Source organism: Chiloscyllium plagiosum, chromosome 28 (assembly GCF_004010195.1).
Source record: "Chiloscyllium plagiosum isolate BGI_BamShark_2017 chromosome 28, ASM401019v2, whole genome shotgun sequence".
Lineage (NCBI taxonomy): Eukaryota > Metazoa > Chordata > Chondrichthyes > Orectolobiformes > Hemiscylliidae > Chiloscyllium > Chiloscyllium plagiosum.
In genome coordinates this window covers 31,684,398-31,706,574 of record NC_057737.1, presented here as the reverse complement: position 1 = coordinate 31,706,574, position 22,177 = coordinate 31,684,398, and the positions used below count along the sequence as shown (strand labels likewise).

At 38.0% G+C, this 22,177-nt stretch overlaps 1 protein-coding gene across 10 annotated transcripts in view; it reads left to right on the top strand.

Annotated features, from left to right (window-relative positions):
* LOC122564089 (syntaxin-1A) overlaps positions 1-22,177 on the top strand; it is a 375,281-nt gene that overhangs the window by 219,651 nt on the left and 133,453 nt on the right. For 2 of the 10 annotated variants that reach the window (XM_043718628.1, XM_043718630.1), the window contains exon 10: positions 5,654-7,095. The exons of 3 other annotated variants lie outside the window; for them this stretch is intronic. In XM_043718628.1, the coding sequence (XP_043574563.1) occupies positions 5,654-5,731 (78 nt within the window). In that variant the 3' untranslated portion in view covers positions 5,732-7,095. Of the gene's footprint in view, positions 1-2,553; positions 2,775-3,774; positions 4,081-5,653; positions 7,096-11,148; positions 11,505-12,440; positions 15,423-22,177 lie in introns of those variants that run through there. 5 more of the 10 variants (XM_043718625.1, XM_043718626.1, XR_006315816.1 and 2 more) reach the window with 4 other exon arrangements.

Genomic DNA, 22,177 nt, shown 5'->3' with positions numbered 1-22,177 from the left:
ATTTATTCCATTCTGATACACTTTACAATGTAGTCTAATCTATTCCAGTGCAAAGCATCCCAGGATATATGTACTTTCTGAATCAAAATAACTCTAACAACAAGGATGGGAAGCAGACTTACAGTTCCCATGAATTGTAACCATCAAAACTGAGTTGGTTTATTTTGAGTAAGGTGTTGAAACCTTAAAATATCAGAATTCTGACTCCAACCAGCCTGCTTTCAGTGTTATAGAAGTGGGATGGGATGGAGATAGACAACCAACTGAAAGTCAGGAAATTAGGTAGGAATTTAAATATTATAATAGAGTTGCTTGCGTAGCATTTGACCACCATTATGAATTCATCCCTGGTCAGAGGAGTTTTCCAAGCCTTCCTAAAGTCAGCACCTAAATGGAGATGATGATTTCTGGATTGGGGAGGTTCACTCAATCCTGACCTTGAATCCCCCAACGACCGAATTTAGTCCACTCCCTAACTCTTGCAAACTGCCAAATGATCTCTGCATTCTCCCTCAATCCTCGATATACCCATTAGTCTCTGATCTTGCCCTACTCCAGACTCTGATCTTGTACCTGGCCTTCATTCACCTTTCATTTCAGACCCCAATCCTTCCTCTGACTGCCAACCTCAACATCGCTCTAGCCTTTTAATCTTTCACCTGACTTCAGCCTGGTCTCCTGGTCATTTATCTTGCCTACTGCAGCCTTTCCAGTCCTGCTGTCCCTCATCTTTATTCCCTGGTTATGGTCTGATGCCCACTAGGTAGCAAAGATCTGGCTGAGCATGATCAGTAAATAAAAATAAAGCTTATTAGATCCTGCCATTAAATTTATCAGGACCTGCAGGGAGCTTGTTATTTCCTGACCTCCAGACGACTTATTTCTGAGTTCTGCTTGTTGTTTAAGACTTCTAAATGGAGAGATATTGCAGGAACACAAAGGAGAGCTATCTCGTTACTTGAGAATCTACAATATTCAAATACAAGGCACATGACCTGACCTGACCGACATGAGTGTTAAAGACAGATGCTGTTGTACTCCACAAATGCTAGAACTTTAATTGTGTTTGTATACAATTAAGTAGTATACAAACGGTACATTAAGTATTTCCATTAAAATTTCTGCTAAATTTAGTTTGGAGAAGTGTAAAGCCTATCACTAATGCAAGCAGAATGCAAATTTTAAATTTCAAAACCACCTTGACATGTTTAACAGTGATAATCTGCTCTAGTTTTGTTAATAAAGCTTTAAAATAGATTCATCACCAAACATAAGCAATTTTATTAAGTGTTTCAGTTTTCCAACCGTGTATAACCAGATTTAACCATCACAGAAAGTAACAATGAAACACTATACAGAATCATTTAATAGTTTTGTTGGTGTGTGCTAGTCGGTTTTTAATTAAACTGTATACTTTGTGATGTTACATGAATAATTTGAAGAACCTTCCTTAATCAACACAATCTTCAGAACCTTACATTTCCAAACTGGGAACCAGGGTCATTTTGACTGATGCAGGCAAATCAAAAATCAGATCTTAGAAGAAAAATTCATAAATAACAAATGTAGACAGTTTGGAATATAATCCACGTGAGTTAAAGTTCTTTTGTGCAGATCAGCTGATTCTGCCTGGATTGCACTGATCTTTCTGACATGAATGAACAAAAATTTGATCCCCTAAATTTTACTAGCTACTAAAGCATAAGAGCATGGTAGGACTTAGTGAATATGGTTAGTGTCACAGACACAGTCTTATTCATGAAGTTGTAATCCAAAATTTTAAAACTAGAAGCTCTTCGACTGACATGTGTTGTATGCAATTCCTTTAAACAAAGTTTTAATGAAAATTGTTAAATTTGTTAAATATTTAGATAATTTTTGTACTGAGTTACTGTTACAAATGTCAACTTGTACTGTTTCAAATCATTCATGATTATGAAGCTTTTTACATGGGAAATCACAAATGGGGAGTACCAAGGAAGTATGTGAAATGTAAACCAACAGAAGACAATATTCAGTAGGTATCCAAAGATAATTAAGGGTAAGAATAAATTAGAACTAAAATTATAAATGGGAGATTGTGGCAAAATACCATTACAAACAAAAGCAAGTTAAATAATCGGAGAAATGAAGAACAGTAAATGTATGTGAAAAACATCAAAAGTGACAATGAAAGATTTACAACTATGTATTCATTAAACAGTGGCTACAAATATATCAGTACACCTTAAATAATGGTGAAATGACAGTTCTGCAATGAAACAAATCCATCTTTACTCAGGTTCACTGGGGTCTGATAATCACATTTCCAGGGACAGTGATAAAGGAGCTAAACAATATGTCAATACTGATAGCTGTGGTCATTAAAAAGATAGAAAACACTTAGACAATGTTACTGCACCTGACACTTTGAACATAATGGTTTCAAATAGTAGTAAGGCGTGAAGTCTCAACCATCTTTAATGAGTTGTTCCAGAGGATTAGAAAGTGGTATACGTAACTTTGTTATTTCTTAAAGGAAACTATAAACCCACAATTTTATATCCATTATAGAAAAGACCTTGAAAAAGCATCTTGAAGATTCAACTGGTTAACATTTGGAAAACTGTTAACATGTAATTGGAGAATGCTAAAGGAGGTCATCTAAGGAGAGGCAATGGACTTATGACATTACCACTAGAGTATTAATCAGGAGACCCAGGTAGTGTTCTGATGACCTGGATTCGAATCTCACAATGGCAGATGGTTGAACCTCGATTCAGTTCTTTAAAAAAGTCTGGAATTAAAAGTCTAATGATGACCACGAAACCATTGTCAATTGTCAGAAAAAAAACTTATCAGGTTGTCTAATGTCCTTTAGGGAAGGTTATGATTTCAGACTCACCTGCCCTCTGGGCAATTATAGGTGGGCGATGAATACTGACCCAGCCAGTGACACCCACATCCTGTGAATGAGTTTTAAAAAGAATTTCACTTCCTTGCTGGAGTTTGTCACAGACCACACCAGTACCTTCCTAGTGGATGGGACAACATAATCAAATCATAAAGTTGGATTTTCACAAAGCTTTTTGTGAGGTTTGATACGAACAATTAATGAGTAAGGTAAGGAGTAATGGAACAGGGGTTAAATGTGATTCCAATTAGAGGGTGCAGAATTCAACTCAGCCTTACCTTAGCAGAGAACCCATGTACAGATTTAAAGAGGTTACACTATTGCTGTAAATGGATTTGATCTCACCGGGAAGCCTGGGTACAGTTCTAAGAATTTATTAGCCCCTAAAAGCCACAAATCAACCCCAAAATATTCAGTAATAGCACAAGAATCAAGTGGATTGTGGTCACTCAAATTGAAATGTGCAATACTCATGTATAACTTCTTAATAGCCTATATTTCCCAGTATTCCCCCTGCCATCCACCCTCACATTTTTGCTCTGCATTAATTTAATGGTAGATGTGACAGAGAGAGAAATAAAGAAGAGATTGATAGTGCCAATTCCCAGCTACTTTATTTCTGCTAGAGGCATGTTAACAAGAAAGTCATGATATGATGCCATCCTATTTTTTTATTTTCATGAGCTTTAATCACAGCTCGTTTTTTGGTACGCTGAAGGGGAATTTGATTTGTAGGGACAAGCTTACCTGGTTGTTGCTGCAGATAAAACAGATTTTACTTTAGCACTTGCTTCCTATTTTTTCCATTTTCTGATTAGTTAGCATTTTCCTGCACATCCCTCCTTATTTTTAAGACAATGAACAGTGGGTTTTTCCCTCAGGAATTCTACTCCACCTTTGCTTCTTGCAACAGGAAGAGGAACGGTTTCAGGGCTCTTTGGGAATATGGTCTCCAGCTGCCAACACCCACCCATCGGAGCATTCAGGCAGAGTCACTCCTACCTGTATTTGAGTGATAAGAAATGCCGAAGGAAGGTTAATTTTTTTTTGTCAGCTGTTAGAACTGCCATGGTTCAAACCGATCTGCAGCCCACTTTCACCTACACCACCAATGACTGTTATGGATACCGTCACTGACACCATCCTTGACATCTATGATAATGTTATTTCATATTTGTTACTGTGCATGTCTGTAACAGCCAGACATTGTGCACAGATGTGTATCAGGCAATGCTTTATTGTTCTTTAGAACTAGTCATTTCGTCATCCTGCCGTTGACAACTGGTGGCAACATGATAGTGCACTGGAATTCTATTGATTTTTCAAAATCCAGTGATTGTTTCAACTCTAGATTGATCATTGCTTCTTCTATATGCTGATCAAGTCTTGGTAACTGTGTGTCAGAATGGCCCTTGTCTAACAACAGCCATGATCCCCAGCAACGCACTCTCAACTCTGATCCCCAGTATCTCACTTTCTCCTAACAACAGCCATGTCCTGATATGGACGATGTGTAAACAGCCTGGCTCTACCTAGTTGTATGCCACAACAGATGTAACTGAAGGGAGGGCACTCATGTTGCATTCTCTGCTTATTCCACTGGTACCAGGTATTGATCCATAGGAAAGCAGAGGGATTGGTTATGGAAAACAGTGAAGCACTGGATAATATTTGGTTGCAACTGGTTGGCAAATCTATCCAAACTGTAATGGATAGTTTGCTACAACCTGGAGTTCAAGACTTGTATATTAGTCTGAAACTCAATGGAAAAAGCAATGGTTGCATTAAGAATGCTGAAGAATGACTTCTACAAGAGATGTTTCTGAAGCTGCTGTTTGCACCTTGGTGGACTAAAGTGCTCCAAAGTGCTATGCACCATCAAATATGGTCCTTTTCATAAGGCCCCCATCATTTGTGATATGGCAGATGAACTAACAAGAGGTCACAATGGCATAGTGCTAATCTCACTACACTACTATCCAGAGACCAAGGCTAATGTTGTGGGCACATAAGTTCACATTCCACCCAGCATTTGGTGGAGGTTAAATTCAGTTAATAAATTTGGAAAATAAAACTGGTCTCACTGTTGGTGACTGTGACCATGCTTATAGTTCAGGGAAGAAACCATTGTCCTTAATTGGTCTTGCTTATACGTGGATCCCAACCCACAACAATGTGCTCAACTCTGAATTACCCTCTGAACTGGTCATGGTTCAGTGAGCTGCTCAGTTCAAGGGCTGTTGGGATGGGCAGTGAACGCTGATTCCCAGCGATGGCCACATTGCATGAAAGACCATTTAAGGGACTCCGCTGACTGCCATTGTGATTAATGCAACTGCACATGGGCCTCTCACTGTGTCAGTTTATACAGTAGCTGAAACTGTGCAGGAAGCATTGCAGGGGGTGGACTGGACATCCTGAAGGACAGGCCTGTTGAGAGACATCCCCCTATCCTCTCTGGTGACCCATGCCCACCCACTCTGACCCCTGCCTGGTGAAATGCCCCCTCCCCGCATTCCTTACCTGGAATTCTTCACCAGGGGAGATCCTTGACATGCCAACAACATTCCACACATAGAGTGGGAGATATTGAGGGCTATACTACACATTGGGTATGTATGATTCCACAACATTTGAGAGACAGCAAGTGTTCGGCTCGGACTCTGTCACGTTCTGAATGTTTTGTTTTCTGCTGCAGTTTTCTTGTGCTGTATTCTTGCATGCTGAGCTTCACCTGGTTGTTTTCTTCCCTTCCCACAGAAAAAGATCTTAATAGGAATTTGCATTGCAATAGTACTGTTGGTTATCATCATTGTTCTGGCTGTGTATCTCAGTTAATGCTCCAAATCACCAGAATCATCCTGATTGAAACTAAAGCTGGGCTTTTGTTCCACCACCACCATGCAGCACTCTTGTGAAACGGAGAGACGGCAAGCCATCATTACTGGGCATTTCCATTTTGTTTTGTCAAACATCTACCATTTACCACGAGGTGATGTCCGTAGCCACCAAGACCATTTACTCAGGTTTCAGTTCCACCCTTCAGTCTGGACTTTTTGTTTTGGCATCACTGTAAGCTGAAGAACAACATCAGGACTCGTGCTGCAGTTTCTCCTCTATTGTTTATTGGTTATTCTTCAATCTCAGTTGAGAAACATTATCAGAATGAACTTCGCCTTAACAGGCCATGGTTTCACCAACTTATTAATCGACTCTGAATCCAGCTGACCTTCTGCTGTAATCAGGTTTTTATAATTTATAATTGATCTCTACCTATCCTTCTTCCTCTTTCTCTCCTCTTTTCCCTCATCCTCTTTCCCTTTTTCCTCTTCCCTTTTTTGTGTCTTTCCCTCTCAATTCCCTCGTAGATTTATTCCCCGAGTGTATAAAATCCACACAATTGCAGATAGAGATACATATCCCAACACTAAGATAAAAATGCATACCAGTACAGATCGACATGATTAAGCTGTGAAGAAACTCCATTGATGTGAATAATACAAACGGAGCTTCCATTCATACCGTTACCCTCCCTTCAGGCAAAACAAGGCAGGGTAAAATAATGCTATGGGGAAGAATAGGGAAATGCAATTAGAGGACTTCCACACTGTAAGTAATCTAATCTAATCTAAACAGCGACCTCCACTTGAAGACTTACAAACACATTGGGACAGTTGATCTCCCCTGTTTTAATATTTTACTTTCCTAGAAAGACAAAAGAGCAAGCCTGTAACTGGAGGCATATAGGTCTACAGCTTGGAAACAGGCCCTTTCGCCCAACTTGCTCATACTGCCCAGCTTTCACAGTTAAAGTAGTCCCATTTGCAGGAGTTTGGTCCTGATCCCTCCGTACCTATCCCATCCATAAACCTGTCTAAATCTTTCTTAAATGACGAAAATGTGCTCGCTTCCACCTCTACCTCTGGCAGCCTGTTCCAAACACTCATCACTCTCTTTGTGAATAAAATTGCCCCTTTGGACCCTTTTGTATCTTTCCCCTCTCCCTTTAAACCTATGCATTCTAGTTTTAGATTCCCCTATCGTGGGCAAAAGCTGTTGGCTATCTACCTTAGCTGTGCCTCTCATGATTTTATAGATCTCTGTCAGGTAACACCTCAGTCTCTTAGGCTCCAGGGAAAAAGTCCCAGCCTATACAAACTTATAACACAAACCTTCTATTCCATGTAGTATCCTAGTAAATCTTTTCTGCACTCTTTCTTGTTTAATAACATCCTTTCTATAGTAGGATGTTCAGAACTGCATGCAGTACTCCAAATGTGGCCTTACCAACATCTTGTAAGCTGCAACAGTATGTCCCAAATCCTATTTTCAGCTCTGACCAATGAAAACAAGTATGTTGAAAGCCTTCCTCACCAACACGTCGACCTGTGACTCCACTTTCAAGCAGATATGAATGTTTGCCTCTACATTGTTTTATTCTATAAGACTCTCCAGGGCCCTAGAATTGACTGTTAGTAAGTCCTGCCCTGGTTTGACCCACCAAAATGTAACACCTTGCATAAAATTAAACTCCATTTGCCATTCCTCAACCCATTGGCCCAGTTGATCAAGATCTCTTTGATTTTTAAAGTTATGAGCCCATATTACAAATAACCAGTACATATTCCTTACTTATCAAATCAAAACTCCATTAGACCACTTCCTAATTTTCAGTGCTGTAACTAAAACGTTGCTCACTTTTTATGGTCTCTCCTCATAACCAAAATCTCTTGATCATAGAATGGTCACTTTTGCCTTTGAAATCTTTGTAAAGTTTGGCACGCAACCATGGAAAGCATTTTGTGGTTAGTACAAATGGATGGCACTCACCAATGACCTTAAAGAAAGTTACCTAAAATGATTCAGTGGGGTTTCTCATCTCAATTTCTCCTAATCCAATGCAGCTTTCAATTTGGCCTCATCAACAGAGAATCTGTTGTTTCCTCAATTCATGAAATCACCAAAGAGGCTGAAAAGCCATCAGATTGAAAAATTCTGACTAACAACAAGATGAGGGAATTAAAATTCACAAATTATAATTCACCTTTCATTGAGAGAAAAGTAAAGATTAGAACTTTCACATGCAATTAAAGTAAGAACTTAAATATCAACAATGTTAATAAAAGGAAAAATAGATTATTTTAAAAATCTGTGGATTTTTAAATCATGGAATAAAGGAAATGGCACTTATGAAATTAGCTTTTCACTGCCAAAGAGATTGTTCAGGAGTAATTATGACTTTATGTGCCATTAAAATCTCAGTTACACTTCATTGAACATTGTCAATTTCAATGAATTTGCAACTGGAATAGTTCATTGGAAGTTGAAGTTTACACCATAACAATTATTTTGTGTTGAGTGCATTTGTGATTGCAACAGCAAACCCTATGCAGTTTTCAATGTTTAACTGTGTGCCTGAACACACCAAAAGTTTCACACAGTGGTCTGCTGGTAACTTTGTTATCATTCAACCTCAAACACTTCCACTGCTCCATTTCTATGATTGGAACTCTGGGGCTTGGTTAAAGGGTGTAATATTCAAAATTACCAAGGCAACTAAGTGATTTCAGTTGAATGTCGACAGGATAATAGATTGGGCAGATAGATGTCAGCTAAAGCAAATGTGGCAAAATGTTAAGTGATTCATTTTTTGGAGGAATAATAGGGGACAAATGGTCTTTTTAAATAGAGTAGAGGAATGAATATAATTCACATGCACAAATGTTTAAAATTTGAAGGAACCATTGACAGGATCGTAAAAGAGAAATTTTTTTAGTACAAGAATAAAAAGACAATGCTAAATTGATGCAATTCATTAGTCAGACTACATATGGAACGATAGTGAAGTGTAGCAGTTATGGGTTCTTTCGCCAATTTTACTTTACCTAACTACATTGCGGCACACTCTCATTAGCTGTAGGCACCCTCTAATGCCCTGTCTGATTACACATTTTGCATGGGTACTTTACAAGAAAATAGCAGCAGAAGGCCATTGAGCTTCTGAGGCCTACCCCACTATCGGATAAGATCATAGCCGATCTGCACCAGGCTTCAACTCATTTTTCACGCCAACTGCTCATAGCCCTCAACTCTTTGATATTTCAGAAATGCATCTACCTCCTCTTTTAATACTTGCAGTGATCTAGCATCCACTACTCTCTGGGGTCGACAATTTCAAATATTCACTACCCTCAGAGAAGAAATTGCTTCACATCCCATTCTTAAATGCGCCCATTATTCTGTAATTATGCCTCCTAGTTCAAAATTCCCTAACTACGGGAAACATCTTCTTAACATGTACCCTGTCAACCCCTCTCAGGATCTTTCAATTGTATATTTCAATAAGATTACCCTTATTCTTAAATAATGAATGAAGGCCTGACTTATTTACTAAAACATACTGACTCTGTTTAGTTGTGATCAGCATTTCTAACTGCCCTACTGTTTGTTCCTTAATAATGGACTCGAACAGCTTTTCCAACAACAAATATGAACATCTTGGTAGATTTTTCACCCCTCCAATTCCAGCACTAGGAGGACAATTATAGTGCCCCCTATTGTTACATTGACCTCTGTAGCCTGACACTATCCCAAATAATGCGTTTGCTGTCCCATAATCAAATAAACAAAGAGTTAAGTATAGCTATAATGGATAAGACCTGTAAATTCAATTCATTCTGTGCCATAATGGCAGTGTGGGGGCGGGAGGGGAGGTTGGAATAATTGGACTGTTTTGCAATTGGATATATACGGTATTATTGCAGAATTTGTATAATTCTGAATTACTTTAATGAGGCTGCTACAATGGGGTATTGTACTTTAAGGAGAGTTAACTCATTTTAGCAACAAAAATAATACCATTGCTCCTAAAATCATTGCTGCAAAAACAAGGAACCCTTTATGTTTTGGAACTCCTTTCCCAGCTCCACAAATAACAGAGATCTCACTGACTACATTGGAATAGAAATTCATCCCAGTTGCTCTAAATGGACAATATGGCACCAGTCTGTGCCATATAGTATGACCTCTCCCCATGTAGCTTTCTTTTACCCAACAGTACCACCCACTTTCTGATCCCAATTCCAGATGAAAAAAGGAATGTGCAGCATTTCTTCACCATGATAAGCCCAGTGAGTATGCGGGAGTGGGGAGAGGTCAGTAGTCAGGTCAGAAGGTAGACAAGGTGGGTTACTCGATATATAGGATAGTTGGGTAGATGCTGTGACGTCAGGCAGATAGGGTGTTGTTAGGTCTTTATTGGGTCTTTCAGGTGATCAAGAGGGAATTAGCTGATCTGGGGTAGTCCGTCTTCAGGGAGAGTTATTGGTCAGACCGAGTACTGGTTGGATTGGGTTGGAGGGGGATGTTTATTTGGGTCTGGTCAGGTGGAGTGTTGGGGGTTTAGGTAGGGATGGTGCTACTTGGTGATGGTCAGTGTGGGGCACTTAGGTGAGGTTGATGGAGGGGTAATCAGGAGGTATGGTGTGTTCTGGAGGTAGCTGCATGGTTGGGTTGTTATGGGTAGTAACTGAGTAGGGTTGAGGAAATAGGTGAATGGTGGGAGGGTAGTCAGATATGGGTTAAGTGGGAAGAATATTTTGGTGTTCTGGAAGGGTTGTTAGTTGGTCCAGGTGCAAGTCAGATTAGGTTGAAGGGTAGTTAGGTCAGGTCAGGATGTTGTCAAGTGGACTAGAGGTAGTGAAGATGTGATTTGAGGGATGAATTGTAGCTAACTTGAGTTACTCTGGCTAACTATTGAATTAGATGAGGTATTAAACTGAATTAGATGAGGTATTAAACTGACTAACATTTCATGGGTAAAAATCCAGGGAACTTCCTTGTATCTAACCTTGTATCTCCACCCTGAACTCAGAGTTGGAGCAATTTGTGGGGGTCCCAAGCAGCAGATGTCAATTCATTGGAAGTTTAAACTTGCCAGTACTTCCCACATATGTCCGTGTGTCAGGAATTCCACAGGGTTCTAATGCACATCTCCCATTTTACGTTGCATCTCCAATTATCTGGAGAGTGGACAACATGATGTCATTGAGTTCCATTGCTGTGGAATGTGTAGAATAGATTGCCAATTCAATACAAGCTATTGTGCATCAATGCACAACATGAATTTCTAGCCCAGTGTACCATTTGATTCTAAATTCACAGCTCTATTCGTTATGTGTGGATAATGTGATCATTCTGCAGATGAATTATCCCTTCTTTTATCTTATTCTGTTCTTTTTGCATCTCCATTACAGCACTCACTTTACCTTCACCCATTTATGAAGAACTGGCTCCATGTTTTTCCTTCATTGTATATTTTATGGCTGCTTTGCTATTGCTTGATAAAATGTAATATTTCAAAAACATTTTTCATGCAACTCATTTACAGCATGTGTAGGTGGTGGACAGTCACTTACTCTGTGGGAAGCAGTTGAATATTTCCTGTAGGCCAGTACTCAATTCCACAGCAAAATTCTCTAGACTTCACAGGATAAGGGGAGCTCAGGCTTGAAAGGTGGGCTGCAGTTTCATGGGAAGAGTGGGCAATCTGAGCATTCTCTTTCATGATGCCGTGTAGTGCCTGATGATGAGGATCACACAATCACAGAATGAGAGCAACACACAGTCACACACAACACTTAACACGTATATACCACATGCACAACACCTATCTCTTGAATAGTATTATGGCAAGATACTAATGATGCAAAAATTGAGCTCAGCTAGGCTATGAACGCCAGCATCTGTATTTTCAAACTAACTTCAAGTTTTCCAAATCTATAAAATATTCAGGCCTAGTCAGTACATCAATCAGCAACTGTTTAATAAAAGTCAAAGCTTTACAAAAATGATGCATTGAGTTCTAAACTGAAAAGGGACAAATTGTATCAAGTCTCTGCCTTCCGCTTTAATTCATGTGAAACATTTGTAAACAGTCATGTCAGATATTCATTAATGTGAGACTTTCTAGTGCAGGCTGGAGAAGGGGGGAAGGGTCATTGAAATCAGTCAGTTTCTACTGGAAGCAGTTGAGTAATGTGCAAAAAGCTCTATATGGAAAAACAATGACTGCAGATGCTGGAAACCAAATTCTGGATCAGTGGTGCTGGAAGAGCACAGCAGTTCAGGCAGCATCCAAGGAGTGCTGCCTGAACTGCTGTGCTCTTCCAGCACCACTAATGCCAGAATCTACAATGGCATTTGGCATTATGGTGGTTTGACATTTATGGTGGGTTGGTAACATGATACTTTTAATGAGAGAGCTGTGTATTAGGGATGATTTGTAACAGAGGGGTATTTATGATGTAAGATGCATTTGTAGCATTCAGGGGTTGTTATTGTTGGAGGTGTCTGTAATGTGTTTGAAAGAGTTGGTACATTTCATAAAAGGTAGTTTATTAATGTAAAGGGAAGATTTTTAATCACTTTTGGAATTGCTCATCTTCCATTCTGTAAAATTCCTGTTAATTAAATGTAAAATAAAAGCTCCAGAACTAACCATTTCTCCTCTTCTTCCTGTCATGCTGCTTGGATGTGGGGCCTGCAGAAGAAGATTATGATCATTATATGCTGTGTGGTGCTGGGGGTCGTCATCGCCTCCACAGTTGGGGGAATATTTGGATTTTGAAAAACACAAAATAGGAGAGAATCTACCAATGTGATGTGGGCAGTTCAGCCACTTTGTGAGAATGAAGTGACTTTCACTCAGTAACACTGAGAAAGGTTTCTCTGCATGACTATCTAGCATTAATTCCTTTACTGGTCCTGCTCTTTCTGGCTGTTAAGGTATGGTAACATTTATTTTCTCTTTAATTTCTTTTTCAATGATGCGCTGTTTGCCATAAACACATGAAAATTTGGCCCTGGAAAAAAAAACTCTTCACATTTAAAGGGATTGATCTTAACCCATTGATTGCCAAAGCCAAAGAAAGCCCAGTTAACACCAACAAACACAGCGGCTGGAGTCAATATTTTATAAGATACTGATCACAAAAACGCAATATCTTTTTTAGAAACTCAAATTAGTGTGCACAAGTTTTCAAATCTTGTCAAGGTTGGAAGAATGCAGTGATCCGACATCTCATCAGCACAATGGTAACCCACTGGACCAGGCTGAAGACCATGATGTCAACAATCTGTGTTATGTGGAAATTCTTATCTTCATAACATTTCCATAGCTGGAGGAGAGATCTGGTCTGAAAATGTTCTGCTTTAAGTGTAAGACTTGATGTTTGTAACTGTGGGCGAGGACCTGCCAGACTGTCTTTGAAGCCTCTCTTCTGATCTCAGCCTTACTCCTTAGCTAATTACAGTATTTTTTCATTCACTGTCATTTCTTCATGTGAAGAAGAATCGCTGATGAAGCCTTTCTCAAGTGGTGCTATCGCTGCCTGTGACGTTAGAGAAAAGGCTGACAAGATCTGAAGAGTATCTTTAAAGGATTCAGCTTTTTAATCAAAAAAAGTGAAATGAGAATGGAACAATTCAAATAAGTTGTCATCAATATTTTTTATGTATTCTGCTCTGGTAAAAACAAAATCAGAAACTGGGCTGATGAGCCAATAATAGTTCTACCAGTCAAAAGATAAATTATTTCAGCTTACTCAAAGTGGAAGCATAACTTTTGGAAAAGATAGACTTCACGTCCATCTCTAATTTATATAAGGTACCCTCAACAAGGAGCAGTTTCCATCTCTTAATTACCATGTGTCCTAAACAGATCAAGCTCTCATTTTAACATCCCATAAAGGGCTTCATATTAGGAGATATTGCACCCTGTCTTTAGTTTTACATTCAGGATTCTAATTTATTTTAAATCTATGTAAAATCAAGCTTTTATTGGCTGTTTTACAAATATTTCCCACATGTGCAATTTTACAAACAATACACTGGTCCTTACCAGATGCCAGCATTGCCAGTATGCAGTCCGAGGCAACTAGGTATCCAAGGGCTTTAAAGAGCAGTTAGTCAAGACTTGCCACTCTGCACTTGAGTATGGCAGCTCCTTCGGGTTGTTGAGGTGATGTCAGTCTGCATGTGGTGCAGCAAGTTCTGTTGCCAAATTTCTTCCAGTCTTAGTAAAAAGTACATTTTATTTATGCAATTTATGTATGGAAAAAAATGTAACCAGATTTTTAAAATTCCAGCTTTTTGTTGTCTATTCCAGCAGTGGTGATGCAAGAAGGCTTCCTACGCAGGGCGCTGATATGGTGCCATTAGCCAATTTACTAAAAGCCCCTGACCAGTTATTTGTACTTTACAGATTTTATGTTTTAAAGTTCCATTTATAGCTATCCAGTTCAAACCTTAGTATTTTGCTCATTTGAGCTATTTCAAAACCTGCAGTTTTTTTTGTTGTGACCATTATTATAAAATTGTTGAACTTCTCCCTCTCTGTTTTATTGTTACATTGCCGTATTTCATGCCTTATTACATTTACTTATAAGCACTTTCCCTGAGAGTTCATTATCAACTGATAAAGAATGTTGAGGGACAGATCTATATTAATGGTGCTGTTGTTTTCACCTTACATTATGTAGTTTGAAAGCAGTAAAGAGGTACACATAGTGGCTATCAGAGCAGGAAACCTGACAGATTTTCCATTCTTAGTCCAGTGATGCTGAACGCCTCTTTCACTATCTGTCTGAGATCTGTTAACTTGGCATAAACCAGCATTTTTACCTGGTGACCTTACAAGTGAGAATATCACGTTTGTTCACTATCTTAACCAACTGACCCATTGGGCAGCTTCAAGTAAATAGAAAGAATCAGTAAAAACTTTAAGGAACTAGGATATAATCTGAAACTGGAACATGCTAATGAGACTGGAGAGTGTGAATATGACAAAGATTAAACAAAGATTCTCCAGTTACCTTCTGGGGATAGATTGAAAGGTCACATACTAAAACCATTATATTTAAGTTGCCTTGTGTTCAATTTCTGCAGCTATAAATATCAGGAATGGTCTGACTGACGCAGGTACTGTATACTACTTCAAACAAAATCAGTGTTATCTGCATAAGTTCAGTTTGCATTATTCACAGAGATTAATGTGAGACTTTACACATAATGACTGAGAACCCTCAATTGCACAATCTTCATCCAAACTCTTTCTTGTTCCCTTTGGTCAGTCTAAGCCAGAGATATAATTACACCTGCTACCAATGTGTAGGCTTTGCAGAGAGACTATATTGGATGTAATATTTAGTAAGTGTATTATTCAAAGCAAGTATTTTGAGTATCTCCCGATCTTTCAGAAGTCCAAACTCCTCTAGCAAACATATTGAGTGCTTCAGTGTGCAAAACAATGATAGTGCCATGAGCATATTGGAATATGCAGCCAAATTAGTGGAATGACATATAATTGAGAAGTAGATGCAAGCCATTAACTAAAGGTAGCAAGTTCATGCCACATTAGTTGAGGGATGGATAGGTAATGCGTGGGTAGATTCTGAACAGAGCACTGGTCTCTTCATCCGAAGAGAAAAAAACAAGAATTGCTAGAGAAACTCAGCAGATCTGACAGCTTCTGTGGAGAGAAAGCAGAGTTAACATTTTGAGTCCAGAGACCCTTCTTTGGAAAATTCTCCATTCTAAAGAAGGGTCACCAGAATCGAAATATTAACTCTACTTTATTCCACAGATGCTGACACACTTGCTGAGTTTATCCAGCAATTATAGTTTTTGTTTCAGATTTCCAGCATCCTTAGTTTTTTGATTAAACATGTGTTGTGGTATTGAAGGGTCAGAAATAGTTGAACTGTGGCTTGGCGTGTGATTCTGAATGATCAGAGTAAACAGAAAGAACAGGCACTGCAATAAAATCTGAGTTTCGGAGTAGAATGGGGATTGAAATAATGGAAAATATTATTAATTAGGATGTGTAAGGTGTGTAAAAAGGTCAGAATATTAATTGACTTTCAATTACCCCAAAATAACCTCAAAATCAACCAAGAAAGAAAGAACCATTTGGTTCTAGAAGTGGTACAGAATTCTCTTTTTCTCTCTCGATGATTAATATGTCTTATCCTATATTAAAAATTTTAGTATGTATCCAGGAATGATATCAAACAATGCAGTGGCATTATCAAAAAGAAAATTAATGGACTAAAGGAAGTAGTAAAAGACAATAATAAACCACAAAGTACAAGCAGGTCCCCAAAACGAATGTTGTCAATTGCAGGATAACAAATTACAAGGTCCATTCAAGGGTACATTAGGAAGAGCTAGTGCAATTGGTTAGAACATGTCAGAGACATTAAATTAATTATTCATGTTGCAAAGGAAGACAAATTCCAGAGAAGGGTAATAGTTAATATATGACAAACATAGGAATCAATAAATAATGGTGCTTGGTCTCCAAATGTCCAGTCTCCGGTGATCTGACCAAAGATGTATGTCTGACCCTGCAGCGATCTTGATGCATTGAGCTATGTGGGAACTGCCCAAGACTTGAACTTTTGCATGGACAACTCTACTCTCTAGGACCGTCTGAGAATATGAATAACTCTGAATCAGAATCAGAGACTTTAGATAATTTTACGTACTTATCTGAATAGTTACCCAGAGAAACTTAGACAGAAAATATTTAGTCTAACTCCAAGACAATTCCAGAACTGACAGCCTAATCACTCATGCTAACATCCTGAACATACCGCTTTCCCACTCCATTCACCGTCCCTGAACCCATGAATACTTCCAACCACTCGACTACACTTCAAAGACACCATGAATACCCCAATCTCCTCCTACCCCCACTCAACTCAACCAGCCCACTAATCCTCAACTCAATCCAACTATCCTGCCTATCTCTGACTTAATCTGATTTCCCCATCTATACCCCAACCCAACCTGACTACCTGTGACCATTCACCCTAGATCACCCAATAACTCCACTGGGCAAACCCAAGTACTCTATCTAGTGTCCCTGACATCCCTGTCTGTATCTACCCCACCACTTGACCCAATCTGCCCCCAATCACTTACCTACCTTCCAATTAGCAATTTGCCCCCATCTCAACTAATACACATCTATACCTGACCACACCCCCCGACCCAGACAACCCAATGACACACCTACCCATCTTATCTTCCTCATCCACATACCCTCACTAACCAGTGCATGACCAACTGACTGATAAATGGCTGACTGCTACATTTATATTTACTGATATAGATTTTGGTTTCTTTTCATGCTATTTATCTCCTAGTCTTTTACTTTCCCTTTCATCCCTAATCCTTAAATCCTCCCACTCTCTTTTCCTTTTTTTCCTCTCCCTCTTCATAATCTGATGAGAGTCCTGCTCACATCATGGAATACCAAGTGAAAGAACCCTCCACCCACCTACTCACTCAGTCTTATTTTCCTCCGACTCAACTTTGTTAGAGTTCTCCAAGGAATGTTGTTCCTGAATTGCTGAAATAATCAAGCTCAAAAATCCCAAAAGAAACGATGAGTAGGTTCAGGTGTGGTAATTATTTTGAATGGAGGTAGCCATCTGACAATGATTTCCATCTCCCAGAGGATCCAGATGCACATGATGTAGAATAAATGTAAGAAATAAACACAGTCTCAAAACTTCTGGCCTAGATAGAAAGCATTAGTGAGAGCTCATGGGAATTAAATTTAGACAATTATTAATTTTCAGATGACATTTTTCAGAGTTCCACCAGGAACCAGACAGTCTTCATGATTGTAAATGTAGTTCCAGTTTTAAAGAAAGGAGTAAGATTCAATCACAGGCCAGTTATTCTAACATTCATCGTGGAGAAACTGTTTTGAGAGCACCCTAAAGATGTAATAAATGAACATTTTATGAACATAAATATCACAAAGAACAGTACAGTACCCACTGTTTCAGAAGTAATGGCTTTAAAATCCTTCTGGATTTCTGCAGGGGTAAATAAACAAGAGAACAAGGATTTTGAAAAGATAGTTGATAAGTTCTTCACTGAGTCTCAATACAAAACTGAAGATTCATTAAATAGTGGATGATCTAAGTGGTTTAAAAATTGGATTTGTGTTAAATAATAGAGGGTTGATAAATGATAAACATTCTATTAGAAATGTAACCAGTATATCTCTTTGAGTATCTGTTCTTGGACTTCTAGTATTTGTGAATGCCAAATTCTGTGGTTAGAAAGGAGATAGATTATTTTCAAGAAGGTTTAATCAATTTTACAGCTGGTCTGTTTTCTATAAACATAGAGTACTGAATCTAGCAAGAGGTGAAGTAGAAGTATTTCAACAAGACAGGGTTTCTGCCATAGCATATCAAACTCCAAACATTAGTAAAGGCTGGATAACTTCAGGAAGGAATAACATGAATGGGAAATGCCTCTATGGTAGAAGCTGAAAGGATTTGGGAATGATAATTGAACATGCTGCAAAAGTATTCATTGTGGTAGTTGTTAACCAGACAATCCAGTTGGTTCTTACCTGGAAGCTCTTCAATTACAAGTCAGACGCTTTGGACAGATGAATAGTGGTGCAAAGTCAGGAGCATAGATTTCGTTTCAATAATCCTACATGACAAAGGATATATATGCCTCAGAAAGTGTTCAGAATGACCAGTGATTTGATGCCTTAAAGATGAAGTTATGAAGTAAAGGGGTTTGGGGGGGTTGGTTCAAGGTTTAAGCAATATATTTGTTGTAAGTGGACAACACTAAGGAAATTCAAGGTTCCAGTCTTACAAAACAATGGAAAACCTAGATAAAGTTAATATAAGCAATATATTCAGTGCAGAAAGGAAAATTCACAAGGTCAAAGAATAGAAAAAAAAATCTGCTTCCCTATGTATCCCTTCACACACTTCACCCCACTTCTCCACCTCCCCCATATTATGGGGGTGTTCAATAAATCATTAGAGAAGAGAATTGATTCAAGATCAATTGGCTTGTTTAAAAAGGAGCTAGATCATTATCTGTTGAGAAGTGGAATTAAAGATAATATTGCATGATTTTTTTGTCCCTTTGGCATAGAAAGCAGAAGAGGAATTCACACAAAGTAGAGTTCAAGGAGGAGTTAATTGTGTATTTGATGAATCTGACATAGTTCTGGATGGTAAAAGCCAATGGGCTGAATAACGTTTTATTTCTTTATATTTTCTAATTCGTTCATAATTTTATAATCTGTAATTTGAATCAATTTTTCATTACCTTGAACATTTCAGTCGATTCACTTTGACGTCTTTACATTTTCTGTAGAAAAAAACTAATTAATCTCTTTTCCAAAGTTAAATTTTCAAAACTGAAAATCACATTTGCTTTGCATCTTTGAACCCTCCCAGTAACATTGATCTTACAATCACATAGTAGTCTAGGACAAAGGTTTCCTCTGTTTGCCTCTTGCACCTGCATCTTTGTGACATATTTAAAAACTCACTACAAACTGCAAACAAGGAGATGTTTCTTTGACAGTGAGCATAGATCAGATCAGATCAGATCAGACTCAGGTCAATATGTCCAGTACACCACAAAAAAGCTGACAATGCATCAACTTTTTCAAAATCTACAGTTCCCAATGTAAAGGGAGTATCTTACAAGGGAATAATGGAAAAATTGAAGTGTTATTTTTTGGAGAGAAGGTGATTAAGAGGACCATAACTACACAAACTATTTTTGACTAATAAGAAAGCAATATCTAAAGTTTTTGAGAAAGTTAAAACATAAATAGATACTACAATGGAACAGTATTTTTGCTAAAGGGATGATGTTTGATCGAAAAGGTCATATATATATATATAAATACCTTTTTATGAGATTTAATACATGAGGGAGATGGGCCTCAATGGAAAAGTTTGTCCTGTAATGATTTGTGTTTTGGTGGGATTTAATCTCGTATAGGGATGAACAACAAAACAAGTTAACATAGGAGAGGAAAGGATTCAATACCCAATTCACAGATGCCCTCCTATAATAATTTTAAATGTATTCTCTTACTTTGATAATGTAACCCATTTACATTTGTAATACAACTAAAGGCCAACAATCTGTTGCATTACACAATCCATTTATATGCCTTTCAGCCACAGGATTTTCTTTCATTTTTGTTTCACATTGAACTATGAAACTGATTTCAAGGTAATATAAGGTCTTTCTAAATCTGATTGTGGTGTTCATTGTTATTTATTTTGCATCACCCTTTTATGTTATGTGCAAACCTATAGATTGGTCTAAATACCAGTTAGCTGAATTAATAACCTGTAATTCTTATTAAAATAGGTAGGGTCCTATTTTGTAGCAATGTGACTTCTTTATATCTGGATTTTAGTTTCCCACTATCACTTTGAAATTGATTTGTATTTAATTAGCCACTGTTCTATTTTTATTTTCAAATAAGCCTTAATTATCCTTTGAAATGCTGTCAAAAACACTAATGTTCACTATTTTGTTTTGCTTCTCCTATTACTAACTAAAGTCATCATTCTATTTCAAGTATTAACTTCCATCCCTACTTAACTCCTTCATTTCACATTAATACATGTTGACTGTAATGAAGTTCCGCAGCAACAACTTAATATTTCTCCAGAAGCTTTAACATAATGTAATGGCCCAAGGCGCTTCAGTGGAGCATTATAAAGTAAGACTGCGCTGCATAAGGAGCTACTTGAACTAATGACTAAAAGCTTCATTCAAGAAGTAGGTCTTATGAAGTGTTTGAAAGGAAGAAAATTTGATAGAGAGCCAGAGATGTGTAAGCAGAAAATTTCAGTGCTTGAGGCCTAGACAACTGAAGCTAAGACAACCAAGGTGGAGTAGTTATAATGATGAGTGTACAAGTGGCCAGAATTTAAGGAACGCAAACACCTCAAAAGGATTGTAGGGTTGGTGGAGATTACAGAGCTAGGGACAGGCAAAGCTTTGAAGGAATTTGAAAGCAAGGATGAAAATTTTAAAGTCAAGGTGTTGCCTATCTAAGAGCCAATGTAGGTCAGAGAGCACTTGGTTGATAGGGACCTGCTATGAGTTAAGACATGGTCATCTGAGTTTTGGATGACCTCAGTTTTGCGAGTTCACTTTGTTCTTTACTATTGTTTTCACTTTTTGGAGGTAGATTTTAAATTGATTATCTAGTTTCAGTTTTTAACCTTTAAGTCCCTGTGTATTTCCACAGACTGCTCTGTGACAGTCTGTTATTTCTTATAATTTATTATTCTTTCAGGATGAGTTACATTTGAAGGTACTATAGTCCTTTAACAGGGAACCTGACAAGATCTTGGAAGACACAACCATTCCCAGTTACAAGAATAAATCATTAGTTAGTTGTGAAGTATGATGAATTATGCTCAGCAACAGTCACCTGTCATCTTAGTTGTCGGAGGGAATTGGAGAGCAGTTTCTCAGAAACTTCCAGAATTGCACACATTTTTTTTCAATTTACCTACCCTAGGAAATGGCTTGATATTAGTTGGAGCAAAAGGAGAAAGAACAGGGATTAAACAGTGTATAAAATTATGCCATAGGCAGGTTTGAGTCAGCATAATTAGATTGAATGTCTTTTCCTCTCCTTTCTTGCATAGATTCTTGTGTCCTCATAAATATTTTAGCATGATTATTTTATGACAACTGGCTTTCCAATATATAATTGATGTGCCACATCTGTGTCATTGTTGAAGATCAGACCCTGAATACTGTCTGCTTAATTTTGGCTGCATTACAAACTCTTAAGAGACAATCCTACACAACCTTTAGAAACACATACTTCTCTTTTCCAGTTAATATCTTGATTGTTTAAATGTTTGTTCATATTCTGACATTTTCACTTGCCTCAGTTACCTACGTTGGCAAAGCCTGTGATGCCTCCATATTGTTTAGCACTAACATTTCATTTCACCAGATTATTCTGCTCCTTCTATTAAGTTGTACATTTTTCTAGTCTGCAAATCTATTCCTTGTGCTCCTAAAATTGGAATAAATCTACACAGCTTTCCCTCTCATTTTTTTGTCATTTATTCTTTTTCTTCAATTTTTATCAGCAAATGCTTTTACAGTATGCAAATATGAACTAAGTAAATAGCTTAAACACTGTTTCCTTGGTGTGAACTAGACTGACAATTAACTTAAATCTGTATCCTCTGGCTGCTGACTTTTTTGTCACCAGATACAGTTTCCCCTTATTTATCCAGTTAATATCCTTCATGATTTCAAACACTTCTATAAAATCTACTCTTAACTTCCTCTGCTTTACGGAGAATAACCCCAATTTTTATTCATATCTTCACTTAACTGAGTTTCACATTCCTGGTAGCAGTATAAATACGGTTAAAGAAATTGATGATG